General features: G+C 50.1%; 1 protein-coding gene across 3 annotated transcripts in view; it reads left to right on the forward strand.

Annotated features, from left to right (window-relative positions):
- Window positions 1–2,809: 2,809 nt before the first annotated feature.
- ptpro (protein tyrosine phosphatase receptor type O) overlaps window positions 2,810–14,589 on the forward strand; it is a 33,511-nt gene continuing 21,731 nt past the window's right edge. For 2 of the 3 annotated variants that reach the window (XM_070992398.1, XM_070992399.1), the window contains exons 1-7: window positions 2,861–3,216; window positions 10,888–11,149; window positions 11,523–11,678; window positions 11,999–12,151; window positions 12,442–12,945; window positions 13,509–13,670; window positions 13,892–14,088. In XM_070992398.1, the coding sequence (XP_070848499.1) occupies window positions 3,169–3,216; window positions 10,888–11,149; window positions 11,523–11,678; window positions 11,999–12,151; window positions 12,442–12,945; window positions 13,509–13,670; window positions 13,892–14,088 (1,482 nt within the window). In that variant the 5' untranslated portion in view covers window positions 2,861–3,168. Of the gene's footprint in view, window positions 3,217–10,887; window positions 11,150–11,522; window positions 11,679–11,998; window positions 12,152–12,441; window positions 12,946–13,508; window positions 13,671–13,891; window positions 14,089–14,589 lie in introns of all 3 variants that reach the window. The other variant, XM_070992397.1, reaches the window with a different exon arrangement.

The raw sequence follows: 14,589 nt of genomic DNA on the forward strand, positions 1-14,589 counted from the left end.
GTCTCTGAGGTGTCTCTGAAGTGTCTCTGGTGCGTCTCTGAAGCGTCTCTGAGGTGTCTCTGAAGCGTCTCTGAGGCGTCTCTGAAGTGTCTCTGAAGTGTCTCTGAGGCGTCTCTGAAGTGTCTCTGGTGCGTCTCTGAAGCGTCTCTGAGGTGTCTCTGAGGCGTCTCTGAGGTGTCTCTGAAGCATCTCTGAGGCGTCTCTGAGGTGTCTCTGAAGTGTCTCTGAGGTGTCTCTGAAGTGTCTCTGGTGCGTCTCTGAAGCGTCTCTGAGGTGTCTCTGAAGCGTCTCTGAGGTGTCTCAGATTGTTGTTTGTGTGACGAGCCGTCGGCGTTTCCTCTGATCCAAAGTGACCTCTGACACACTTTGTGCAGTAATACCTGGAATATTCACTCAGAGTACCAGCACAGTACAAATACTCAAGTATTACAGGTGAAAGTCCTTCATTAAACAGCAGAGCCAAGTACAAGTACAGCAGTACTGTGAGCCTCATGCAGTAAAAGTACTGCAGTATTTTCAGCTTCAGCGCTGAGAGTCTGAATCACGTTCAGGTTGTTGAAGACGAGTGCTGCTGGACGTCCAGCGTTTCAGGTAACGATGGACACCCGTGTCTCGACTTCAGCTGCTGTGGACAGACAGGCCCAACAGAGACCAGGTTCATGTTTGTCTGAGAAACACACCAAACAATCGATTTGATGACAGACGACGACTCAGAGACTCGACGACGTGACGAGGCGACGAGTCAGGAGCAACAGTCCGAATGGTGTTCGAGGTCGAGGACAGGATGTTTGGGACCCGTCTGTAGTTTGTTGTGTTGTCTGTCCGTCGTGGTCAGTAAACGTGACGTTGGCGTCCATCAGACCAGGATCACGCCGCGTTGTTTCCTGTCAGGCTGACATGTACAGAGTGTGGACAGGCTGAGTCCAGGAGGACGAGCGGAGACTCAGCCGCTTCGCTGAACCTTCGACCAGGACACGTCCAAAAATAACCGACACACTCGATGTTTCCTTCGCTCGCCGTGTCACTGAACTCGTCCTGCACGCTTTTCTTCTTCTGCAGGTTTTTTTTCCGACCCCGTCTGAGCCTCACTTCCCAGAATCCCTCTGACTTCCTGGTAAAATCTCTGCAGCAACGTTACAATGTGTGTGTGTGTGTGTGTGTGTGCGTGTGTGTGTGTGTGCGTGTGTGTGTGTGTGCATGTGTGTGTGTGTTCGGTCCCTGTGGGTTATATTAAACCTGATTGGTTCCTGCGGGGGGATGTGGGTCACTGCAGCAGCAGATGGAAACAGAGTCAACAACAAACGACAGTAAACAACAATCAAAGACACAAACTTCAGTCTGATTTTAGCCCCGCTGCCTTAAGGTGGAATTATTTAAGGAGTCAAAGGCTGGATGATGGTTTAAAGTCCAGTCATGTGATGGACGTGGACTGAGTCCGTCCTGCTGAACTCACTGATGCATGAAAGTTTATCATTTCCGCCGAGGACACGGGAGACAGAGGACATGTCCCCCTGTGGAGTACCTGCAGACAGCGCTGAGGGCTGAATGACACACAGAGCATCACATGAGGACACCGTCAACATGTCCAACATGTCCATCGACAAAGAAACACACACACACACACACACACACACACACACACACACACACATCAAACTCCATATAAGGAACTTCCTGCTGACATCACCGCCTGACCCACATGACCTCACACGTGTCCGTCTGGTAAACATGAATGTGTTTACTCCAACATCATGTGATCCTGATCAGCCGCACGCACACACACACACACACACACACACACACACACACACACACACAGCCATGTTCCATCACTTCAGAGGACATCACACTGTCTCACATTCATTCATTTCACAGAGACTTTAAAAATCACCACCAGAGGAACCAGCTGAAGTACATCAAAGTACTCAAAGTAAAGTTACTTTCCATTGAAGTATTTTAGGGTGAGTGATGAAGAACAAAACTTCTGAAACGTATAAAAGTTACCGTTGACGTCGGCTTTAGAGCAGAGCGCCATAACGAGTACAAGTACTGGTTCAGAAATATACTCGAGTAAAGAGTACAAGTACAGCTTAAAGAGTACTTGTTGGTACTCTCCCTGAACCAGATCAGCAGAGTTTTTCATCCACGTTAATTGAAATGAAAATCAGCCGTTTTCTGTTCAAAGAGACAAAGTTCACTAACAGATCCTGATCCGGACTCTCAAAACCGGCTCCCCTTCCGTCCTGATCCAGGACTCAGGAGCTGCTCTGGTCTGGATGAAGCTTGAGGACAGACAGTCAATCAAGTCCCACCAGAAGCTGCACCTTCACCGCGCGACCAGCAGGGGGCAGAGTGACGTCATGATTGTCCCAAACGACCAGACAGCAGCTTCCAAGTGACGTCACACTCAGAGTAAGTGAACCAATAAACATCAAATAAACAATTAATGACTCAAAACAGGGATGACGGCAGTACTCAGATTACTGCAGTACAAGTACTGATACCACACTGTTACAAGTGAAAGTACTGCATTAAAACTGTTACTGAAGTAAGTGTATGTGAGTATAATCAGGAAGATGTACATCAAGTATTCAAAGGAAAAGTACTATTAATGAAGTACAGTCAGAATAACAAGTTCTATTACTGGATTATTAGTATTATTGATGTATTCATGTACTTCGTTACTTTCCATCAGATGTTTTCAGTTCCCAGCAAGGGCGGGCTGTGATACTGAGGAAGAAGATGAGGAGGAGGAGGGGGAGGGGGAGGGGGAGGACCCGTGTGTGTCTCCGTGCAGCCTCCGGAGCGCAGGGCGGGGCGACGCCGCGCAGCAGCAGCAGCTTCATCACCGCTGACCGACACCGACCTCCTGCTCGTCTCCAGGCCGCGGCATGGACGCCGGAGCCCGGCCTGTTTCCCCTCAGTCACAGCGGGTCCGGTTCGCGCGGCGGTCCGTGCCGAAGATGATGATAGTAACGACAATGAAGCAGAAGATGATGAAGATGGTGCGCAGTTAGAGCTGCGGAGCGGAAAGTAACCGCAGACTGAATCCGACGCGGAGCGGAGCATCGCGCTCCGATGCAGCAGAAAAATCGCCATTGTTTGGATGCGCAGCAGACTGAGAGGAAAAACCCGGACTTTAGTGCGACTGATTGACAGAGAGGCACCATGCTTTCACCGCTGCTTCTCACGGTGTACCTGCACTGCTTTACTCAGGTAAGGAGGCCTTTTTTCGGTCATATGTTCGTTGTTTGGCGCGGCTGCTGCCGCCTGTCTGGATGTGCTGTGAAGCGGCAGCGGCAGCCTGCGCGGCTTTGTGTTGGAGAAACACGGCAGATAAGACGAATCCAGCCTAATGCACGAGTTATATAAGATGTGGTTGGTGGTGTGGAAGCGTGTGCCGGTGGAGGAGCCGGTGGAGGAGCCGGTGGAGGAGCCGGTGGAGGAGCTGGTGGCGCAGCGCTCAGACGGACGCGTTGTGGCACCGCAGGTCGGTTTGAGAGGCGGCAGCAGCTCGTTTGGCCCCGCAGAAAGTGGGTCAGTCGGCTGCAGCCTCAGTGATTCCCTGCAAGTCTGTCAGCATCACTGAGGATCACACACACACACACACACACACACACACACACACACACACACACACACAGCACAATAAACTCTCCGTCTGAACAGCAGATGATGTTGGCTTTAGTTTACCTGCACAGGTGTGACGTAGCCTACCTGAGTCCAGGTTGAAGGTTGCCGAGTGTTTCTGTTATTGAGTCTTTCACCAGATCTGGAATCTAACGAAATACATTTACTCAAGTACTGTGCTTAACTACACATTTGGGGTACTTTTACTTCACTTGAGTATTTCCATGTCATGCTTCCTCCTCCTCCTCTTCCTCCTCCTCCTCCTCCTCCTCTTCTTCCTCTTCCTCCTCTTCCTCCTCTTCTTCCTCCTCCTCCTCTTCCTCCTCCTCTTCCTCCTCTTCCTCCTCCTCCTCCTCCTCCTCTTCCTCCTCTTCCTCCTCTTCCTCCTCCTCCTCTTCCTCCTCTTCTTCCTCCTTCTCCTCTTCCTCCTCCTCCTCTTCCTCCTCTTCCTCCTCCTCCTCTTCCTCCTCCTCCTCCTCTTCTTCCTCTTCCTCCTCACAGCTCAGAGGGAATCCTGCGCTTCACTTCACACATGAAGAGTTTATAAAATCTGACGTTTTGTTAGAAATTAAACTCCAACAGTTTCTACAAGTTCAGCTGAAACTGATCAGTGATTGATCATCGATTGATCAGTGATTGATCATCGTATGTGATGAAGATTCATCATCATCATCATCATCATCATCATCATCATCATCATCATCATCGTCATCATCGTCATCATCGTTGTGATTTCAGAACTAATGTAACAGACAAACTGTTTTAAAGCGTCTCATCGACGTTTCACCTCCGGCAGTGAAGACTGGTGGACGGTGGAGGACGGACGCTGAGAGACACAGATTGACTCAGGTTGTGTTGTCCTTCGCCAGCTGAGCCGGTCAAACATGCCGTCGTTGTCTTGTGAACGTTTGATCAGATCCGGTTTCTCTGCAGCTCAGTCAGCAGCTGGAAGTCGTCTCGCTCACGTTAACGCTGATCAAACTGCTGAAATCTGAAACCTCGACGCTGCGAACAGCTTTTATGTCAGCGTGCCGGCTGGACGACGGAGGTGAGAGAGCTCATTAATGCTCTCCTGCTGGAGGGTGAAGCTGAACCTCCATGAGGACGACTGAAACCACGTCCACCGCCCGCGGATCAGACCTGAACACCAACCGTCTGAGAATGAGATCCAAACTCTGGAGCTGCTTCAGTGTGAGCGAACAGACGTGAGACCTTCAGGGTTCAGGCTTCAGACCTCGTTCTGAAACCGTCCCCTCTAACGAACCACTTCTGCTGGATTCCAGAGTCCAGCCAACTGGTTTCTTCGTCAGACTGGCTGTTAAAGGTGTTACCCACCTGGTCCGAGCTGGTGGTCCACCGAGTTCAGGGGGAAACTCTTTGTCGCTGTTTGCTGAGGCTGACAATAAAGAGCGAGATTAAAAACCTCGAGGGAAACGTGGAAACGATGATTTGAGCTTCAGGGTGAGTTCTGGTGTTCTGCCACGTTGGAGACCTTCAGTCCTCTCTGAGTTTGCCAGGAAGCAGAATGAGCTCAAACAGGTCATGGAGGGAAAACACAGCCGGACGGACCACCGAGGACCAGAGAGGGAGGCCATCTTCATCCTCATCATCATCCTCATCATCTAACAGGCCTCAGACTCAGTCTGTCCAATGAAAGTCCAGACCAGCTGATGATCCATGAAGACGGTCACGTACTTCACGCGTGCTGTGATCAGAGCGGTTTGTAATGATCAGTGATCAATGATCTGATCTGATCTGGATCCTCGTTGATCAGAGCGTCGGTGACGCTGTCCATCAGTTTGGAGGACGTGTTATTGATTCGCTCATGGCTTCCTGTCCGTGTCTCCGCTGCTCTCTGTTGTCCTCGCTGAGTCTGCTGGCAGGCGGCTGAAGGCCTTTTGTTTCCTCTCTGAAAGGACGGAGCCGCTCGTTCGTCTCGCTTCACTTTGATTAAAGGCCAGACGAGGGTGGAGGTGGAGGGTGGAGGCCTGGTCTCCTCTCTAATGACCTGCCTGTTTTCACTCATTAAAGCTGTGTTTGTGCTCTGGCTCGGTGACGAAGAGGAGCGCGCTTTGTCAGAAAAATGGAGGAACTGCAGAATCAGTTTGTTTTCGTTGCTTCGGAGACGTCGAGAACGTTGAAACCGAAGCGGTGAAGTCAGATCTTCATGAGAGCAGTCAGCGTGTTTCTGAATCATCCAAACTCTGTCTGCTGTCAACAAAGTTTAACAAGAAATCAGCTGATCAGAGACAGCTAAGTGAGGACAGACGGTCAGCGAGTTGTGTCGGACTGTTTTCGGTGGTCTTTAATCAGCTGATCTGTTTGTTGAACTTGAGTTTTCGGCCTTCGCTCTCGATGCTGCTCGAAGAGAAAAGTGTCAGCGAGCGTGAGGCCGAAGGAAAGGAAAGGGAGGCTTTAGCTCCAGTGCTGCTCTGCCGGTCTTTGGCTGGAAGCAGGACTCAGGGGGACTCCACGCCGGTCACGTAGACCTGAAGAAGCCTCCTGGGTGACAGGCGGAACGTCTTCCAGTCCAGATGGCCCAGGTCCAGCCCTGCTCTGTGGACGACTGACAGACTTGGGAAAAGGCTCGTTCGCAGTCTTCTTTGGAAACTTGTCCTCAGAGACTGAATGGACTTATGTTCTGTTGAAACACCAGGTGGAGGACACACAAGGTTTCCAGAAGGTGGTGCTTCTGTGGACAGAGCTGTCAATCATCTGTCCTCTGCTGTGACGAGCTGCCGTCCATCTCACCAAACCTCATTTAAAAAACGTGGAAGTGTTGCTCTGCTGTTAGTGTGAAAGCCGTCCGTCTCATTCATAGTCTAATGGACTGTGGGCGTCCTCGTCCTCAGAGCCGTCAAAGGTCCGTCCTCTCTCCGAGGCCCCCGTCCCCCCTCACACAAGAAGACAAAAACCTGGAGGTTTGCATGATAATGTTGGCAGCTGCCTGAGGGCGACGCCTCCTGACCCCCCCCCCCCCGTCTGCACTCATTCACAGGGTCACATACTGCATTCATTCACTGCTGTGTGTGTGTGTGTGTGTGTGTGTGTGTGTGTGTGTGTGTGTGTGTGTGTGTGTGTGTGTGTGTGTGTCCTCTGGAGGATAATGTTGGTTTTCATTGGCTGCTGCACTCAGAACAAAGATTAATGAAGCTCCGTTGAGTCAGTACAAAGTACTCAAGTACAGTTTTGAGATACTTGTACCTCAGTATACATATATAAGTTTAAGTATACTGTTATATAAGTTATAAAAGTATACTGTATAAATATAAATATACTGTGAACACGTCGGACACGTTTACTGCGTTCATGTCAGAAAGGATCAGCAGCTGTTCTGGGATCAGTTTAGAACATCAATATTAGACGTGATGAGATAACAGACGCTCACAGGTGTCCTCAGGTGTGTGACAGACGGACAGATGGACGTATTGGACGTCTCATATCTGGACGTTTCAGGACATCTGATGAATTTAAGTCAAACAGTGAACGAAGTGACTGCGGCAGGTTTGTGTGAAACGAGGCGTTCGGGTGAATATTTCCTGGGAAAGTTTCCTCAGAGATCAGGTTTCCTCGTGTTTTCAGTCTTCTTCTGCAGCTCTCTGTCTGTAATCGTGTTTTTTGATGTTTAGCAGTAAAACTTAATGAATGTTTCTCTCTGGAAAGACGAGCAGAGACTGAAACTTTCCCGCCGTGGAAACATTCGCTCAGTGTTGATCTGGAAACAGCAGCTCGACAAACGTCACAGCAAACGTCCTGCGTTTGTTCGACGGCCGTGAGATCAATCGATCAAATGCCGATCGATCAAAGTCAGAGTGTTTACGGGGACGGACAGGCCGAGAGACAGACGCGAGACATAAAACTGATAGAAAATCAATGAAGTGGCTGAAAATGGAGAATAAAACTCAAAGATTAATGAAACCAATGAGTGAAATGAGAAGTTGAAGCTGAGATGTGGACGTGCAAGGCTTCTGTAATGTCTCTGTCCATTCTGTCACAGAGATGTCTTCCCGTGACCGTCCTCCTTTGTGTCCTCATCAGAGCAGCTCCAGACCTGTGAATAAACAGGCTAACATTAGCATCCAGACTGCAGCCGGAGGCTCTGGGCTCTCACCGTGTCCATGGTAATCCTGGACTCAGACGGACATAATGAGCATCTCGTCCAACCACAAACGTGTCTCTCCTTTCATCTCTGTTGCCATGGCGACAGCAGGGCAGATGAATTGAATGAATTGGTATGGATTTTTTTGTTCCTCATCCTGAGCCGAACCCCTCAGGATGTCGAGGGTTGGTGTTTCTGCTGTTCGCCTTCAGAAGATTTTATTCTAGTTTTTACTGTGATGGAGGTAAAGCAGCCGAGCAACGACGCGACGAGCAGGTGAATCCACCTGACGCTCGTTAAACACGCCGGCGAGCTGCTGCTTCAGGAAGTGACTGAACCTGAATCGAGCCTGGATCGATCATCATTTCACTTCGTTCACACGTTCGTGTTCCCCTCAGGGTGAACTGTAGTCCAGCCATCAGCAGGTCAACATGTCCGTGTGTCCAGTCCTTCAGTTTGTGTCCAGATACCTGCAGGACTGATGACACTCACATTGCTAACTAGCAAAAGTTAGCTACGCTATCATTAAATGTGTTTCTGTTGAATTTTCCGAGCATTTGGGAAAGTTTAAAACAAAGGCATAAACACATCAGAGGCCGAAGCCAACAAAAACAAAAAACAATCAACAATAATTTCTTATTTCAGGTCATTTTGTGAGCAGAGGGAAGCTCAGGGGCCCAGAACGGAGCCTTGAGGGACTCCACACCTGTAAAGAGCAGGTTGAAATTAAACATTCATTCCAGTTTTCCCACCACTAATAAAACCAGTTCAGTTTCCAGTCGCCTGTTCCTTTGAGTCAGGGAGGAAGAGGTTGTCCTCCTCATCCTCACCTCATGTTTCACAGACCCGTTCTCTCCAAATTGCAGCAAACAGTAACGAAGGCAGAGCGACGGCAGCAAAATGTCTTTGTTAGTGGACGATGGTGATTGGCTGTAACCTCAGCAGCAGCAGGAAGTGGTGTTAGCATTAGCAGTCATGCCGTCAGTGAAAAGTCTGGTTTCATGTGTGAACTTTGAACCAGTGACAAACCGTCCTGATAGGAGCTCATTCACTGTGTCACCGTCCGTCTCCTTTGCTAAATGCTAATGCTACCTCGTCACATTAGCAACCGAGCTAAGCAGCTGTCTGTCCCTGAATGACCGTCCGTCAGGAACTGAAACATTAAGTTTAACTTTTCTTTCTTTTTGCTTCATCCGTCTTTCTCTGCGTTTAGTCCGATTCAGATAAGAACTCCGCTCATCTGTTGACGGACGACTGGAGCAGATTTACTTTGCGAGGCCGTTCTGGATTTAGGTCAGTTTGCGGCGCAGAGAGCGAACAGAGGAGAGATTCAGGGTTCAGCCGATCACGTCTCTGCCTTCAGTCGTCTTCATGTCCTCCTGAACACTGAGCCTTTATGTCCTCTGGACTAATCACAGCGTGTTGTTGTAGCTTTTATTTGCAGCTCAGACAGATGAAGCAAAAGTATTTCAAATCCCTGACGGCCAAGTGGTAACTCCCAGCATGCCTCGGTGCGGCACATGTTTACTGTTTCGCTATCTCAGATTAGGAAAGTGGGTCAGAATCTCAGATGGTGGATTATCTGTGATCTGCAGAAGAAGAGTTGATCCTCAAACTCTTTGTTTGGTCTGTTTCTAAAAACTGCCGCTGGATGTCGACATAAAGCTGTTACCTGCGTTTAGCCTAGCTTAGCACAAAGACTGGAAGTAGAGGGAACCGCTAGCCTAGCTCCGTCACAAGTGAGAAACTGGACGTCGACAGCTCGAGGCGTGTCTGGTTAATGTTTGTTATCAGCTGACAGGCGAATCCACGTCCATCACACTCTTCATGGGCTTTATGCTGAAATTCAGGTTTATTTTCATAATCATGATCGTTGTCTTGATGATGATGATGATGATGACGATGATGACGACATTGAGTTTATGTCATTAGGAGTAAAGATTTTGAAATTAAAAGGTAGTTTTCCTGTAACTATGGAGTAAAGATTTCAGAATTTGGAGAAAAAACATGAAGTTTCTCTGAAATATTCATTTTCTTCTCATTGTTTGATCAGTTTTTTGTAATTAGAGACATTTTCTTGTAATTATGAGATGGACTCTGGTAATTATGGGGACAGAACAGTCCATTAAAACAGCCGCTGACGCATTCGTCCAACGACAGCTCAACTAGGACGTAGACATTTTGTAACTATGAGACAACGAATCCTGAGACTTTTGTTGTGAAGAGTCTTTGAGTTTAAAATCCACCTTGTTGTTTCCTGACAGATTCAATCTTTAATCATCAGCTGTAAACGCTGAAGCGGATTCTCTGATTGGCTGACTGACAGGAAGTGAATCACGTGGTGTCATTGCAGCGTCTTTTTCGAAGGATCTCTCTTTAAAAAGGTTGAAGCGTTCGAAGAACTGATGGTGAAGTCTGGAATAATCTGAGTCCCACAGCAGCTTCGTCCCTTCGACACGTCCTCCATGTCTCCGTCGGGGACAGACACGTTATTACAGTTCCTATCAGGAGCCAGAGTTCATGTTTTCGCCTGCGTCTCGTCAGACAGACGGCGCTCAGCGAGGAGGCGACCGTCCCGCTGTCAGATTTAATGAAACAGCTGATACCATCAGACTCACCGGCCTCAGCGACAGGAAATCAGCTGATCCCACGACAGCAGATAAGAGTCCGTCTCAGGAAGTTCAGACGTGGACAGACGAGTGTTTCCCCACAGAGCCGGAGCTTTACTCAAATCAGTCATGTGAAGGATTAGATTTGATTTCTGAAGGACGCCGTCCTGCAGAGATCCAGTAATTAGACTGGGCCCCGAGGAGCCTCAGACCTGCTGTCAGGAGACAGAGGACGTTTCTGCAGGTCAGACGTCACCTGCAGAAGGTGTCGCTGTTCCTGACGGAACGTGAGCGAGAACGCGAGCGAGAACGAGAACGTTCCAGCTGATGAGCAGAACAAACAGCTGCTTTTCCTCCATCTTTGATCAGAGGAGCGTTTCCAGCTGTGTCGCGTTCACTGACTGTAGTAAAACACACTCACTTAAAAGAAGGAGGAGGAGGAGTTAGTGCTGCTAACCAGCACTGATGAAGATGACCCTTGTTAATTGATCTGATTGATAGATGAATCAGTGAATTCATAAATAAACATTTCTTCTTCTTGTGTTTCAGAGCATCTGGGCCTTCCAGGCGTTCGTGAACGATGACGGTTTGATCGTGGCGACGCTCGAGCGTTCGGACTCGCAGGACAACGCGACGGCGTACGCAGCTCAGCTCTCTGGAGAGCCTCGACTGATCCTGGTTCAGTTCGTGAACACCAGCGAGCCTCTGCTCTTCAACACGTCGTTCCATGGCCTCTGCTACACTGTGGGACTGCTGGTTAAACTGGGACAGAGCTGGTCCAGACCCATCAAGACCGTGTCTGTGCTCACAAGTAAGAAACCGGAGACATGAGCTGTGATTGGTCGATCTCATCTCAACGTCAGATCTCTGATGTCATTCAGAACGTCATTTTAATGTCAAAAGTTTTGACCCTATAATCGTTTTGTAGTAAAGTATTGAGATATTTGTAATTTAAGGGGTAAAAACCCTTAAAATTGGCCAAATAACATGAAAGCCATCCCTTAACTTAACTTAACCTTTAACCCCTGGAACCCTACGATCCGTTAAAGCATCACGTCCGATTCCTTTACTTCTGTGGTTGGTGGACTTCCTGCTCTGCCTGCTGCCCTCACGTGGACTTTGGGGCATTTTGGGTTCGATGTCCAGATGTTTGGAGCCTGATTTGTGCTGTTGTGTCTCCTCAGAGCCTCTTCCCGTCCACAGCGCTCACATATCAGACTACAAGGAGTCTCCAGAGACCGGCGTGGTGTTCGAGATCGAGGCTCCGGCCGGAAACGTCTTCAGCAGAGTCAACATCAGCTACACCGAAGGACAAGAGCGACGCTCGATGCTCTACAAAGGTGTGAAGTGTTCGCCTTGTGATGATACTCTGCAGTGTCCATGTAAGCAGGACGAGGACGTGTGGACTGTTGATTAAAGTTCAGCCTTTGGTGGAACTTCAGTCACAGTTCACTGAGCGTCAGCTGCTTCAGAAGAACCATGAAGTCAACAGAACATCGTGTTCCTCACAGGTTCTGTCACGGCGTTCAGGGTTCGAACGCAGGACTCTGACGTGCGCTGAAGTCTTTGAAAGCTTCTTTCACTGAAGTAACTTCTGACTTTCCGTCAAACGTCCTCATGGTGGTGCAGATTTTTAGAGTCTGATTCTGTGTCTTTGCAGATTTCTACAAGGGGAAGACGGTGTTCAAGCACTGGTTACCAGGAGTGTGCTACCGCAACGTCACCTTCCAGCTCATCTCTGAGGCCACGGTCTACCAGACCGCACTGGTCACACACAGTGACATCACACACACACCTGTGCACCACAGGACAGGTGAGAAACGGCACTGTGACATCACACACACCTGTGCAGGTGTGTGTGTGTGTGTGTGTGTGTGTGTGTGTGTGTGTGTGTGTGTGTGTGTGTGTGTGTGTGTGTGTGTGTGTATTTTCCACATTAAAGAACTGAGGAAACTGAAGGTGAATGAGATGATATAGAACGAGTTGTTGTGTTGTTGTTGTTGTTCATCTGAATCTTTATTTGTACGAGTTAAAAACCAGCAGATCAGCTGGTTCGTGTCTTCAGATGTCCACTTGTCCCACTCTGTCCCGTCTCCGTCACAGTACCGTACCCCCCCCTCAACATTTCCCGTAAGATCGTCCACCTCAGCCAGAGGGCGCTTCCAGGCGAGGCCTCCAGCGTCGTCCCTCCTGAGGGGGCGGAGGAGAGCCGGCGAGCGTCCCGCCGAGCCCGGGACGTCCCACTGATGGAGGAGCAGGAGGAGCAGGAGGAGAACGTCTCTGAGGAGGCGGCGGCAGCTTCCACTCAGGTTCCCTTCCACCCGGCACAAAACCTGACGGGCAGCGACGACGCCAGCGCCAACCAGACGACTCAGAGCTACTGGCTGGACCCCACCGACCCGTCTCCTGCCGACAGGGAGGACGAGTTCGTCAACGCCGTGGTGTCGGAGTACGAGGACTCCAACGAGCCGGGGTCCGCCATGGGTCTGCCCTCCGAGGCCTCCGTCCTGCCCACCAAGCTGCCCCCCATCCTGCTGGAGCTGCGCTGGCTGCCACCCAGACCCCCCACCAGCTATGACGGCTTCAACATCTACATCTACAGAGACGGTAAACGGGACGCTGTCATGCTCTCTTGTCCTCATACTCTCCTGTCCTCATGCTCACCTGTCCTCATGCTGGACCTGTCCTCATACTCACCTGTCCTCATACTCTCCTGTCCTCATGCTCTCCTGTCCTCATGCTGGACCTGTCCTCATACTCTCCTGTCCTCATGCTCTCCTGTCCTCATACTCTCCTGTCCTCATACTCTCCTGTCCTCATGCTCTCCTGTCCTCATGCTGGACCTGTCCTCATACTCTCCTGTCCTCATGCTGACCTGTCCTCATGCTCACCTGTCCTCATACTCTCCTGTCCTCATGCTGACCTGTCCTCATGCTCACCTGTCCTCATACTCTCCTGTCCTCATACTCTCCTGTCCTCATGCTCACCTGTCCTCATGCTCTCCTGTCCTCATGCTCACCTGTCCTCATGCTGGACCCGTCCTCATGCTCACCTGTCCTCATGCTCTCCTGTCCTCATGCTGACCTGTCCTCATGCTCTCCTGTCCTCATGCTGGACCTGTCCTCATGCTCACCTGTCCTCATGCTCACCTGTCCTCTGCTGTTTTTCAGGTAACTCGACAGAAATGGCGACCGTGGATGAAAACACTCACGAGTTCTTCACCGAGCTAACGGAGCCGGGGACGTACCGAGTGCAGGTCACCACGCTCAGCTCGTCTGGAGACTGCGAGGCTCGAGAGAGCGCCGCCGACACCGGCTTCACCTTCTACCTCAGTACGTCACATGACACCAGCCCAGACTTTAGACTCGTCCTCAGTTTGTGGCTTTAAAGGCTGAAACATCTTGAAATGAGCTCAAACTAAAACAGTGATTGAAAACCATTCAATCAATACTTGATGAGTTGATTAATCCATACTCTGAAGTACAGACGAGGGGATTATTTTCATGCGTTTTAACCCCTTAAAGCATCATAAAACAGTGGCGACTCGTTCCAGGTCCTGGTGGCGAGCTGCTGGAGGAGCTCCGGGAGCGTCCGCAGGCCGTCAGCATCAGACTGCTGGACTCCAGCACCGCCGCCGTCAGCTGGACGCCGTCCTCCGAGAGCCACAACGGCAGCCTGGTGTCGGTGGTGTCGACGACCTGCCTGAGACCCAGTCTGAGCCAGAGGATGGAGAACACGTACTGCAGCGAGGTAACCAGGAAGCTGCACGGCTCGCGTCCTGGGACGGAGCGCCGGAGGGTGAATGGATCGTTTCATGTGTTTTCATGTGGTCATCTTCACCCTTAAACATGTATTCGTGAGGTAAAACCTCAAGTAATCATCTGGGTCACATGACGAGCTCAAACATGTTTTTTCAGATTATTAGCACTGCGCGTTCAAACTGTCCGTGTCTCTGAGTCTTAAAGTCTCACAGAGACGAATGAGCGTCTGTGTGTTTGGAGACGATTCAGGCAGGAAGGTGTGAACGGACTCGTCTTATGTTCCACTCGAGGTGTGAAGACGCGAACGTGGTGCGAAACGCTCGACGTCTGTTCAGGTCCGGCTGTGTTTGTGTCAGACTGATGTCACCTGAGAGTCTCTCGCTGTGTTCATTCACAGCTGCACTGAATCCAAAACCAGGAGGCGAACACGAGGCGCCGCGGCCGAACGCATCGAGACGGCGAGTCTGCGTCTTCAGGCTCCGCCTTCCCA

The sequence above is a fragment of the Chaetodon trifascialis genome, chromosome 22 (genome assembly GCF_039877785.1).
Source record: "Chaetodon trifascialis isolate fChaTrf1 chromosome 22, fChaTrf1.hap1, whole genome shotgun sequence".
NCBI lineage: Eukaryota > Metazoa > Chordata > Actinopteri > Chaetodontiformes > Chaetodontidae > Chaetodon > Chaetodon trifascialis.